The sequence below is a fragment of the Paroedura picta genome, chromosome 12 (assembly GCF_049243985.1).
Source record: "Paroedura picta isolate Pp20150507F chromosome 12, Ppicta_v3.0, whole genome shotgun sequence".
Classification (NCBI taxonomy): Eukaryota; Metazoa; Chordata; class Lepidosauria; order Squamata; family Gekkonidae; genus Paroedura; species Paroedura picta.
In genome coordinates this window covers 36,245,252-36,258,497 of record NC_135380.1, presented here as the reverse complement: position 1 = coordinate 36,258,497, position 13,246 = coordinate 36,245,252, and the positions used below count along the sequence as shown (strand labels likewise).

Genomic DNA, 13,246 nt, shown 5'->3' with positions numbered 1-13,246 from the left:
CCAATTTTAGTCTTTGGTGCTGAACAAAACTTGAGTTGCACAAAAAGGCTGGAAGAGAAAATCTGGAAAGCTTCTAAACATAAGCCAGGGAAATGAGATTCCCATGTGCCATGTGCAAGGAGGACAATGTGGCAGGGCATGCCGTTGAAGGAGTCATTTGCATGTTTAAGAGCTCCCTGGGAGATTAGAGCAAGCCAACTTAGAAGGGGGGGGAGAGAGAGACAGAGAGAGACAGAGAGAGACAGAGAGAGAGACAGAGAGAGACAGAGAGAGACAGAAAGCCTGCTGTTGTGCAGGTGGATTTTTCATAATACCCTCGGAAGAAGAGTTGTGGCCAGAACGAGAAGCAAGCTGAACTCACAGCTGTATCGAAATTCCCCCTGACCATGCAAGCCGCCTGGTTCTTGGCTTAATCTCAAAGCAGCTTCTCTGTTTCAAAAGCTTCTTCAGCCTAGGGAAGCAGTTTCAAAGCCCTTTGCTTCCAGTGCAAGGAAATAAACCAATGGGATTTCAGTTTGGAGCTGCCTCTTCCTCTGACCTCAGTCCACATTAAATATAAGCCTTGTTAAACTCTTTGCTGATTGTCGTATGTAATATTTTAAGTTTGTTAGGAGAGATTTCATGGTCCCTTCCTTGCCTAGAGCACATCTATTCAGATGTACTGAACTTGGGGGCGGGGGGGAGTTCTGCAAGTGATTAGTGCCTTGATGGAAGAGATGGTTAAGTTGGGCACCTATTGGCTAGTGTCTGTGCCCCATTAAAAGGCATCCCATAGCAGTTTTGTAATTGTTTCTTGAGAATTTATGACTGGGTTCATAAATACATACTATGAAGAAGAGCCAGAATTTTATGCCCTGCTTTTCACTACCTGAAGGAGTCCCAAAGCAACTTATAAACACCTTTCCCCTCCCCTCCTATCCCTGCAACAGATGTCCCATGAGGTGCATGGTGCTGAAAGAACTGCTCCGCAAGAACAGCTCTGAGACAACTGACTCGTCCAAGGTCACCCAGATCGCTGAATGTGGGGAGTCAAACCCAGTTCTCCAGAAAAGCCCACCACTCTTTAACCACTGTGTAGTTGCACAGAATCTATGCATGCTTATTGATGGACTATCTGGTGTTGGGTTGGAAGGAGGAACTTTGAATGGGGTTGCAAGACCACAACTTTTAGAAATGCTGCCTTGGAAAATGTATTCCTTGGTCCAGCAAATGCTGTCCTCTTGAGCCGGGACTTCAATCTCACAAGCTGTTCCTGAATTACCAAAAACAATCCAGCCGGGGAAACAAAAATAGATCCAGAGCACTTTAAATGCTTTGAAGCACAGCCTGAACCCAGGATTGCTATTGGCAACCAAGAGCGCATACCGTGGACCGCATCCGTTCACAGAGACAGGGAAATCAGCATCTTCGAGATAATTCAAATCTCACTCTATTTATTTTTAAGTGAGTGGCATCTGAATATGTCACCAGTGGTGGGCTGAAAGTCTTATCAAGATTGGGAAAAGGCAGAGTGAGGTCATATACACCAGGGGTAGTCAACTTGTGGTCCTCCAGATGTTCATGGACAACAATTCCCATGAGCCCCTGCCAGTGTTTGCTGGGAGGGGCTCATGGGAATTGTAGTCCATGAACATCTGGAGGACCACAGGTTGACTATCCCTTATATACACCAAAGGCTAAAGCACTTTGCCAAAGGCCTAATCTGGACTACAATCATGGGAATTGTAGTCCATGAGCATCTGGAGGACCACTGGTTGATTACCCCTGATATACACCAAAGGCTAAAGCACTTTGCCAAAGGCCTAATTTGGACCATAGCCATCCTGGGGCAGATTTTGCCATTGTGCTGAATTTGGAATTGGGCTGCCCAGCCAGAGAAGGGAAGAGCAAGTCTGCTGGCAGAAACTACTTTAGGCCAGGGTTCAACCTCATGTGATATGGGCCCAGGGTTCAAACTTTTAAGCCCAGCTGGAATAACAATGGGAAAGGGGAGGAAGGGAGATGAAAAGAAGACAAGAAGGTTAAATGGAAAAAATGAGCAGGAATTTAAAGAGTATCAGATCAGGAGAGTTACCAGTCTTCAGGTAAGCCCTGCTGGAGGGGATGGCCATTTCAACAGGTGGCCTCTACAGCATCACATCCCTCTTGAATTCTCTGCCCAGATCCAAAACTCCAGGAATTCCCCAAGCCAGAGTAGGCAACCCTATAAAGTTGAGTCATGCTGGATCAGACCAAAGGCCCCTTGAATGCACAGTCATGTTTTCCACTTTGGTTAGGCAGATACCTAGTATAGCAAGTCCCCAGCTGGGGCCCGGGGATCCCTTGGCTTGGTACCTTTCCCCTTGGTTCAGGGATTTAAGAAACCGGGAAACTCTTCTCCCCCAACAGGCAGGAAGGCTTTCTAAAATGTACATTTCGACATCACCTGGAAGTGATGTAGAAACATGAGTGACATAGGTATGTTGCTGATGTCAGAGGGGGAGTGGCACTCTAGTTTTGGGGTCAAATCTCTATGGTAAGGTAAACTCTATGCTACCATATAGTTTTGCCCAAAAACCAGAGTGTCAACCCCAATGTCACCAACATCTCTACATCACTTCCAGATGACCTTGAAACATCACTTTTTTCAGGCCTCTTACTTCCCTGTTCCCGGTAAGTTTCCCTCTGCCCATCCCCTGCCAGCTGTTCCAGTAGACCAGGCAGATGCCTCCAGGATAGGGTTACTAGTTGAGAAAGACCTGGAGGTTTGGGGGGCGGAGGCTGAGGACAGCAGGGTTTGGGGAGAGGAGAGACTTCAGTGCCACAGAGTCCCCCTTCCAAAGTGGCCGTTTTCTCCAGGAGACCTGATCCATTGTAATCCTAAGAGATCTCAAGCCACCACCCAGAAGTTGGCAACCCAACTCCAGGAAGTTCAACAGCTTTTTAAAACGACAATACTTAGAAGCATAGATCCCCTTTCCAGTATGCAGCAGCCTGAACAACCCAGGCTAAGGTTTGCCAAGGTTTAGGGGAGAAGTAAGGTTGGCCATCATCAGTACTTGGATGGGAGACCACCAAGGGAGATGGGGGATTGCTGTGTGGAGGCAGTAGAAACCCCTGCTCTGCTCTTGCCCGGAACACCCCATGGGTGGGTTTTCCATGACCCAGTTGTAACTCGATAGCATGTTCTTCTCTCAGTGTGCAATGCACTTTACCTGTTCTAATCCTTAACTACAGCTCTGTAATGATGGAAATACTGAGTTATATTTCCCATAATTAGCGGAGCACGCAGTGTTTCAACGCAACCACAGAAGCCGTGCAGTCACTGTGTGTGTGCGTGAGGGCAAGAAAACAACAAACAAATTGAGACTTCTTTTAGCTTTTGAGAACTAATATGGACTTTTTAATTATAGGAAATCGATTCTAGACAGAATGGTGAAGAGGGAGAGAGAGCACTAATCTATTCTAACTAACTAGGACGGGGAGAGATGATGGATCCCATGTCCTGCTCTCATGATGCCAAAGATGAGGCTCAGGAAACGTGTGCGAGAGTGAGAGAGATGTGGAAGGAAGGAAGGAAGGAAGGAAGGAAGGAAGGAAGGAAGGAAGGAAGGAAGGAAGGAAGGAAGGAAGGAAGGAAGGAAGGAAGGAAGGAAGGAAGGAAGGAAGGAAGGAAGGAAGGAAAGTTTGTTGCCTGAGAATACCATTCTACACATCAAAGGGATAGCAATGAACTTGGATAGGAAAGATCTTCTGTGTCCTACCTAGGGTTGCCAGCTCTGGTTTGGGAAATACCTGGAGACTATGGGGGTGGATCTGGGAGTAGTAGGCAGGGAGGGATCTCAGTGGAGTATAATGCTATGGAGTCCACCCTCCCAAGCAACCATTTTCTCCAGGGGAACTGATCTCTGTCACCTGGGGATCCCCAGATTCCATCTGGCGGCTGACCCCCTTTAGTCCTATCCTATCTTTCTACCTCTCTGGTATCTCCCCTCTGGAGCTTGAGGCTAAAAGACATCGCAAAAGTCCTTCTTCTCCAAAAGGGAGAGTATTATTGTTCCTCATGTCACAGATGGGAGACCTTATGTGGCCTAGGGATGCCAACCTCCAGGAGGCACCTAGAGATCTCCTGCTATTACAGTTAATCTTCAGAAATCCAGGATCAGTTCTCTTGGGGAAAATGGCTGCTTTGTAGGGTGGCTTCTCATGGAATGCTGTGGTTTTCCCAAACCCTGCCCTCACCAGACTCCACCCCCAAAATTTCCAGATCGATCCCAACTCAGAGCTGGCAACTCTAGAGTGACCTGCTGGGTCTGAACTAATGAGTGAGTTTTGAGCTATGGACCTTCCTGATGATAGTTGGGTCTCTTGGCGTCTATGCTATAGTTGACTCTCCCAACTCCCAGTCCAGCATCTCAGCCTGAAAAACAGTGTTATGCCAAGGAGAGACCACGCAGCTGAAAAAGTGAGCCTTGAGTAAGATATATTTTGGTTGCAGGGTTTTTTTTCTCTTTTTTTAATTTGGGGGTTGGGGGGTTAGGTTGGGTTGGGTTTAAAACCAGCTGCACCAAAGGTTGAATGTGATCCTGGAAATCTGGAACTGGGTCTCCCATTTTTTTTCTTTTTTTTTAAAGCAGCCACCAGGAGGCCCCCAATTTGGATCACAAATTCCACATTGGGAGGGTCTGGGGACACACTCCTCCCCTCTGCTCTGTTTCTCAGGAGAAACTGGCACCTCCAAATTGTGCATTTCATTCTCGGTAGAAATATACTTGCTTGTATTGGTTCAGAGATGGGCAGTACTGGGGGAGTGACCAGTTTTTGATTTTAAGTGTTAACTATAGTTGTCTTAAGAGCCTCTTGTGGCGCAGAGTGGTAAGGCAGCCGTCTGAAAGCTTTGCCCATGAGGCTGGGAGTTCGATCCTAGCAGCCGGCTCAAGGTTGACTCAGCCTTCCATCCTTCCGAGGTCGGTAAAATGAGTACCCAGCTTGCTGGGGGGTAAACGGTCATGACTGGGGAAGGCACTGGCAAACCACCCCGTATTGAGTCTGCCATGAAAACACTAGAGGGCGTCACCCCAAGGGTCAGACATGACTCGGTGCTTGCACAGGGGATACCTTTGCCTTTACCTTTATAGTTGTCTTGGTTGTGTGTTATGGTGTTTGTGGAAACTCTTGCAGGGTGGTTTGGGGTTTGGGGTGGTCTTAAATACGCTGGTGCTTTTTAAAAATAATGGGTTTTATTGCTTTCGGCTGCCGCTGTTGCCATGGTAGACATAATCTCTTGAGTATTATTCATAATAACCAGGCATGATATAAATTTATGGAATAAGTAGTCTGACTGTGCCTTCACCTGCTTTCTGCTGCTTGACATTCTAAATAAAAGACATCATTAGCATTGGCAGAGATTCAATATACAAAAAGGAGAAAAGCACCAAGATGCTTAAAATAATAAAATAGTTTTTATTGCACAGAGAAACAACTTGGTAGGGAAAGAGGAAGAGAGAGTCCTGCAGCTTAACTCAGCCTTCCTCAACTTTTTTACCATTGAGAAATCCTTGAAACGTTCTTCAGGCTTTGAGAAACCCCAAGCATGCAGAATATGGTTGGGAAGCACAGTTGTGGACACGCCCACCTGGGGCCCCTCCCCTTCCTTCCCTCCACTGGCAGTTCTGGAGGCGGGCAGGTCAACATGGCCATATATGGACATACTACATGATAAATATTTAACAATTATATATATACTAGACTAGATTAAAAGCCTGTTGCATCTGTAAATACAACAGGTGCTATCATCCCCTTTCCTCTCTCCCCATCCCCGGACAGCCTACCCGCCAGCACTCCCCCATGCCGTAAAATGGTCAGCTGCAGCCTCTCCAAGCCTCAGTGACTCTTTTCAGGGCAGGGAACTCCCTCCCCCCCCCCCACGGCCAGCCCCACCAACCTCCTCTCCCTGCGGTGATCAGGGGCAGACTGGCAGTGATTGCACCAGACTGCCCCTTGCCAGGTTCATTGGGGGCTGGGCCGGCCTCTGTTTCCAGTCCATGGGCCAATCCGTGGACCAGAAACAGAGGCCAGACCAGCTCCGCCCAGGAGGCTGCTGCTCAAATATTAAAAGCAGCTAAGTGTTAAAGATAAATTAACTCCAGTTTATTCAAGACACCCTTCCAGGGCCTTCAAGAAACCCCAGGTTGAGAAAGCCTGGTCTAACTGTTCTGCCTGTTCATTCAGTCTGTTGTGTTCAAGAGGCAAGCAAGGAGGAAGTGTGCTCAAAGGAGCAGGAAGTCTCTAAATGAATGAATCAGATCACAGAGGGGATTATTTGAAAAATATCAGGAAGTTTCTGACCCAAATATGCTAACTACACATTTCCTCCAGTGCCCCCTACAGGACATTCCCCGTATTAATTTTAATCATGCACACTACAGATCTTGTGTATCCCAATAGTTAGAAGCTCTGTAAACTCTCCTGTTTACTTCCTCTTGTTCTGTTGAACCCACCTGGGTTTTTGCTTGGATGCTCCCCCCACTCCTCCACCCCCATGGCAGAACAGCACAAGATGGGCATAATCTGGGCAGAGGATACATGGCTCGAATAATGGAGGGAAAAAGCAGCTGAAAGGTTTGGGCTGTCATGCCAGAGCCGGAGCAGAAGAAGGTTTTTGAGAAACAGCAAAAGGTCTTTCTGCTTGTTCCGTTGCATAGGGACGGGGGGAGAAACAATTATTTAAAGGGCACTGGGAATTGTACTGACGTTAACAGGGGAAGGAAGGGAAGGGATACACAAGAGCAGTTGGCAGGAATACATCTGCTAGCTGTTCGGCTTCTTTCCCAACCCCCCTCCCCTCTAAATTATGTACTGGAGGGGGGGGGACAAGTATGTGACTGCAGGACATGAACTGGTCTATTTCTTTTGCCAGTATTTTGCCCACAAGGATATGGGTCCCCAATTGCCTCCAAATGGGGAGTCCTGGGGCAACAGCACCATCTGGTCACCGCAGGAGCAGAGAGGCAAGATCAAGGACGAGCACTAAAGCACCAGAATGCCTGGAGGCTGTGTTGAGGCAGGCTTTCTCAACCAGGGTTTTGTGAGACCCTAGGGTTTCTTGACGGTCCTGGAAGGATTTCCCAAATGGGTGGGAGTAAGTTTTTTATGTATCTTTTTAAATTTGTTAAAGATTTCATGGGTGATATGATTTATGGTCATGTTGACCCACCCCTCCTAATCACAGAATCATAGATTAATATAGTTGGAGGGGACCTCATGGGCCATCTAGTCCAACCCCCTGCACTATGCAGGATACTCACAACCTTATCGCTCATCCACTGTAACCTGCCACCCCCTTAAGCCTTCACAGAATGGCCAATGTCCAATGATGGGCCTGGGAGGGGAGGAAGGGGAGGAGCCCCAGGTGGACATTTGCTTGCATAGCAAATTTTGCATGATCGCAGCTCTTCTGGGGCTTCTCAATGCCTGAGGGATGTTTCAGGGGTTTCTCAATGGTAAAAAGTCCAGAAAGGCTTCATTGAGGGCTCCCAGGTAGTGCCTGAGAGGGTCCTAGATGCCCTGGAAGCTCCTCAGTTAGCATCTCATCTTCCAGAGGAGCTGAAAGAAGAGAAGCAAGAGCCAGGGCTCCTCAGCCACTTTGAGGCAGCTTCCATCTCAGTCTACCGTTGAAGTTGTTTCTGAAGGTCAAGGAGTGATCATGACCGGGAAAGGATCCTATAGTATGGAAGGGGGCTAGATATGACTTGGTGATGTGTATCTCAAGGTTTGGAGTCTAAGTGCTGTGTGTTCTCCACAGTTTCATGTCCCATAATGTGGTGCTGCATGTTTTGGGATCCAGGGTGTACCAGGGTCTGTCATGGGGCTCCCTCTGCACTTCTGTGGACTTGGGGGGCTAGCATGGGCTGATGGCACAGGACAAAGAGAGTTGCAGTGTCCTGTCCACTGCCAAGGCTAGAAACACCAGTCTGCATGCTGCTCCTCAGCCACTACAATCTCCAGCTGGAGTGTTTTGTGGACTGCAAAGTACTCCTGGGTTTTAGAGAGATTCAATTCATGCAGGCTGGTCTGTAGCTTCTCCTCACTTTCTAAGATGAAGTAGACTTTGGTTTTGTCCCCCACTTTTTACAACCCGGAAGAGTCTCAAAGCAGCTTGCAATTGCTTTCCCCTTCCTCTCCCCTCAACAGACACCGTATGAGGTAGGTGAGGCTGAGAGAGCTCAGAGACAACTGGGACTGCCCCATCTGGCTGCATGTGGAGGAGGAGTGGGGAGTCAAATCCAGTTCTCCAGGCTGGGGGCTGTCACTCTGGACCACTACACCAACTTGGCTACACAAAGAGCCACAAAACCTTCAAAGTCAAGCTGGGTCTTTGCTTGGGTGGGAATACAATCCTTTGTTTTGGTTCCCCAAAGGGGTCTGACTCTTGATATGTGAGCCCAGCTTCTGATGTGCTGTTGGTGGCTCCGGGTTTCTGGTTTGTGACTCCAAGTATCGACGACTGCCTGGATCTCAGCACTGGGAGCTCTGTAAGAGATGCGACTTATGCGGCTTTAGTAAGCAAGCCCACGGATGCTGAAGACTTCTTCAGCCGTTCTCAAGGCCAGGTGCCTGTATATATTTATGAGGCTGATGTAAGCAGGGGCTCTGCTCTCTCAGAGCATCCAGCCTTTCCACAAAAGTACCTTTGGCAGCCTCCTGTGGCCAGTGCTGGTGCTCGGAGGAGCATGTTTGCATGAAAAACACCTTTGCCAACACCAGTCTGTCCTCCATCCATTGCTGGGGTTGCCAGAGCCTCTTTGTTAGAGGAGGGGACCATGGGGTTGCCAGCTCCACCCCTACAACTATACCTCTCCTTTGGTCTATGAAATGTTGGATGGCATGTAACCCACTCTGGCTAGTATTTGGATGGGAGGCCTCCAAGGATTCAGCTGGAGTTCCTCCAAGGACCAGTAGAGGTCATGACGGAGAGGCAGGCAAGGGCAAACCACCCCTGAACGTCCCTCACGTGGCTGCCACAGATCTCCTGGCTACACTACACACACCATGGGATAAATAAATAATGTCCACCAGTTAAATTTAGCTGTGTGATCTCACTGTGGCTTGGTATCCTTGCCTCCATCTGGGACAAGGGGAGAGATGCTCCTAACAACTTCAGCAGGATCTGTCCTCCAAAGAAAGATTCCCAGTTGCTTGTAGGAGATCTTTCTGAGGGCCGCGCTCTCTCATAGCGGGTAACAGAGTCCAGTGTGGTTATTTTTGTCCAGATGAACTGGCCAATTGTGCTGCCACGTGAGGCATCTTGGACCAGTGAGGGTTTCATAGCTTCCAGGCAGCTGCCATCTGGCTGTTCTTTGAGCATTTTAATTTGACCATTTTAATTTGGGGTGGATAACAGACGAACATTCAAGGCCTGTGCGAGCACCACGAAGCCTTGCAGCAGATCTTGCTGTGCTCCAGGCAGCATGTGCCGTGAAGGAAGAGGCTGGGAGAGAGCAAGCTGCATTCAAAGCAGACGTTCTCTCACGTCTCCTTGTTTACTTGCCAGCCACAGAACTGGACATCAAACAATTATCAGGCAGGAATGGGAACCGCTGTACATGAACGTGGAGTCTGGTTTGCAAGCGGCCTACTGAATGCTCACAAATGCCCATCGAACATTGAAGCATTTCACTAGGATGGTTTCAGGAAGCTTGGGTTAAGGAGGAAGTGGTTCTCCCATCAGGATTCCCATCTGCAAAGTGAACATGTCTAAGGTTAGCAGGTTCCCCCCAACCAGCCACCAGCTGGCACATTTGAAGGGGCCACAGACTGAAAAATGTGAGAATGGGAGCCCAAATGGTTTTCGGGGGGCCCTGATAACTGAACTGATGAAATTACCTTTTTTGTTGTTTGTGACATCATTAATGGCTAGAAAATTTGATCTTCACCAAGGGAAATAAAAAGGAATCACATAATGCATTCTTTTGAGCGTGCTTGAATTAATCCATTAAATAAAAACAATTAACACATGTTCTCAAAACCTCTTGTATATATATGTAAGATAATGTATGTCAAGTATCGATCGATTCAAGATAACATCTCAGCACGACTTGTCACTTGTGCGGAATCTTTCATGCTTCGGTGGAGACGGATGGGGCAAGCAACTAGTCTCTTTAGTTATTTCTTTTCACAACTGGGAAAGTGTCTGCCATTAATCACTAACCTTGACATTTTTATTTCTCCAATGTTTTTGTAAACTACAACTGAACCCAAAGGACTGATTAGCATTTTTGGCAAAGAATTATCACACTGCATAATGTGGATATTATGACACAGTTTACTAATTTGCTACTAATTTACTTTTTCCTTATATCTACACTCTCATGATCCTTGCTCCATTGTCTGAGGAAGAGTACATGCACTCGAAAGCTCGTGCCTTGAATTAGAAGAAGAGTTGGTTTTTATATGCTGCTTTTCTCTACCTGAAGGAGTCTCAACACAGCTTACATTCGCCTTCCCTTTCCTCTCCCCACAACAGACACCCTGTGAGGTGGGTGAGGCTGAGACCGTTTATGCACTGGAGCAGTGGTCCCCAACCTGCGGGCCGCGGCCCGGTGCCGGGCCGCAAAGGCCATGGCGCCGGGCCGCAGCTCCCTCTCCCCGCACCCCCTCCCGCAGTAAAAAACTTCCCAGGCCGCAAGCTTGCGGCCCGGGAAGCTTCTTACTGCGGGAGGGCGGGGAGAGGGAATCAGGGCCGGCGGGTGCGGCCCGATGCATGGCCGTGGCCCGCGCGGGCGCGGTCCCCGCGGGCGCGGCCCGATGCCCTGCCGGTCCCCAGCCTCATAAAGGTTGGGGACCACTGCACTGGAGGTTTCATGCTGTGCTGCAGGCTGGAGTTTTAGTTGTGGCAGGTTGTCCCACCTCTTCCTGCACCCACACGGGGGAGCATTTGGTGTGGTGCACCTCATCCGCCTCTTATTTGTGCTCCTGCATGGGAGCTGGGGCAGTGAAATTCCCAGTGCATAAACGGTCTGAGAGAGCCCTGATGTTACTGCTTAGTCAGAACAGCTTTATCAGTGCTGTGGCAAGTCCAAGGTCACCCAGCTGGCTGCATGTAGGGGAGCACAGAATCAAACCCAGCTCGCCAGATTAGAAGTCTGCACTCCTAACCACTACACCAAGCTGGCTCTCTAATCCTTGTTGGCCTTAAAGGTGCCATTGGACCCAAAGTATGTTGAATATGTCTAGTTCACTCTTAGCTCAGGCCTTTTTTAGCCTAGCTTATTGTGCAAGTGGCCAGACAACCACAAGGGGCTTTGGAAGCTGAGAAGAGCTCCTTCAAGGGTGGTAGCCAAAAAAAGGTTGCAAATGGCTGGTCTAGACCTAAGTATTATACAACATTTTCAATTTCAATACTCTGACAAACAGAGCTTCTCTAATGACCCTACACAGACTACAAAGTGCTCTAGAGCAGGGGTAGTCAACCTGTGGTCCTCCAGATGTCCACGGACTACAATTGCGTTTGCTGGCAGGGGCTCATGGGAATTGTAGTCCATGAACATCTGGAGGACCACAGGTTGACTCCCTCTGCTCTAGAGGGAATGTATGTATATATCTGATGAAGTCAAATGAAACAGGTTTATAACCGGTATACTTGCTATTCTGTACGTTGAGAAATTAAAATAAGCTATCTACAAACCACAGGTGATTATTTAGAAGTCTTCAATCAAATTTTTGAGATTATAATTTTTGATACTTTCTTGTATAGCCTATTCTATAAGAAAAGTTATTGTATTTCTATTTAGTTCTGATTACTTATACTGTGTATCGTTTTTATATTTGTAATGTAAGGGAGGAAGCATCAGTGTTTGAAACACTCCAAAATCATTAATTTTTTTAAGTGAACTGAGCATTGTTTGACACTTTTCAAATTTACTCCCCAGAATCATCTCTTTAATGTGAAAGGCATTGTATTAGCACCAAATTCATATCAGGAGATAGTGAGATCTGGTTTTACTGTACAGAAGAAGCAATGAGGCCAATGGTTCCTTGGGGGGTCTACCAGGTCCTTTGCCAATCAGTGTTATCCATTCTTGCATCACCCATAGGTTGGGGATCAGATCCTGGAGGTGAACGGCAGAAGCTTCCTCAGTATCCCCCATGATGAAGCGGTGAAAGTCCTCAAGTCCTCGCGCCACCTCATCATGACCATCAAAGACGTTGGGAGGCTGCCTCATGCTCGGACCACTGTCGATGAGACCAAGTGGATTGCCAGTTCTCAGATTGGAGAGACCTTGGTCAACCCAGCTGGGTTTGTATACCTCCAGAGAGAGGCTAATAATACTTTTCTCCCTGGTGCCCAAGTTCAACAAGCATAGATTTGGTGGACTGGGATCAGCGCTGGATTTAGGCACCAACTAAGTAAGCTACAGTAGAGGGGAGAAGCCTGGAGAAGAGGAGGTTAAGAGGGGACATGATTGTTGTCTTTAAGTATTTGAAAGGTTGTCACTTGGAGGAAGGCAAGGAGCAGTTCTTGTTGGCAGCATATGATAGGACTCACAGTAATGGATTTAAACTACATGTAGAATGATACGGACTAGGTATCAGGGTGTGTGGAAATCACAGTTCAAGTAATTCAGTGGTGGAATTGGCTGCTTACGGTGGTGAGTTCCCCCTCACTGGCAGTCTTCAAGCAGCAGCTGGACAGATACTTATCCTGGATGCTTTTAGGCTGGCCCTGCATTGAGCAGGAGGTTGGACTAGATAGACTGTATGGCCCCTTCCAACTCTAGGATTCTATGATTCTATCAGGTGATGAGTGGCCCTCTAACAATTGCTAGTTTCAAGTGGGTAGCTGTGTTAGTCTGTAGTAGATACATGAAGCACCAGTATTCTTCACCAATAGTAGATACATGAAGCACCAGTAGATACATGAAGCACCAGTATCCTTCATCAGATACACATCTAATGGAGTGAGCTTTGACTCATGAAAGCTTATTCTGATGATACTTCTTTCCTTTCTAGGGCTGTCGGAGACCACCTAGCAGAGGTGAACGCAAAAGTAAGTACTTTTTGGATACTGGAACAATGAGACCATTGCTGTTCTCAGCTGGCAGAAGCTGTCCAAGATCTCAGACAAAAATAGGCCTTTCCCAGCCCCACACCCTGAGATTAACTGGACCTTCTAGCGACGGAATTTGGGCTTTCCCTCATGCAAACAGGATGTTGAGCCAATGAGCCGCAGCTCCCTTTCAATGAATCAATCAATCTTTATTCTTTT

General features: G+C 47.7%; 1 protein-coding gene across 2 annotated transcripts in view; it reads left to right on the top strand.

Annotated features, from left to right (window-relative positions):
- WHRN (whirlin) overlaps positions 1-13,246 on the top strand; it is a 147,045-nt gene that overhangs the window by 89,399 nt on the left and 44,400 nt on the right. For both annotated transcript variants that reach the window (XR_013225916.1, XM_077306197.1), the window contains exons 4-5: positions 12,075-12,277; positions 12,991-13,027. Coding sequence is in view for 1 of the 2 variants with exons in the window: in XM_077306197.1 (XP_077162312.1) it covers positions 12,075-12,277; positions 12,991-13,027 (240 nt within the window). In the remaining variant the exon portion in view is untranslated. The remainder of the gene's footprint in view (positions 1-12,074; positions 12,278-12,990; positions 13,028-13,246) is intronic.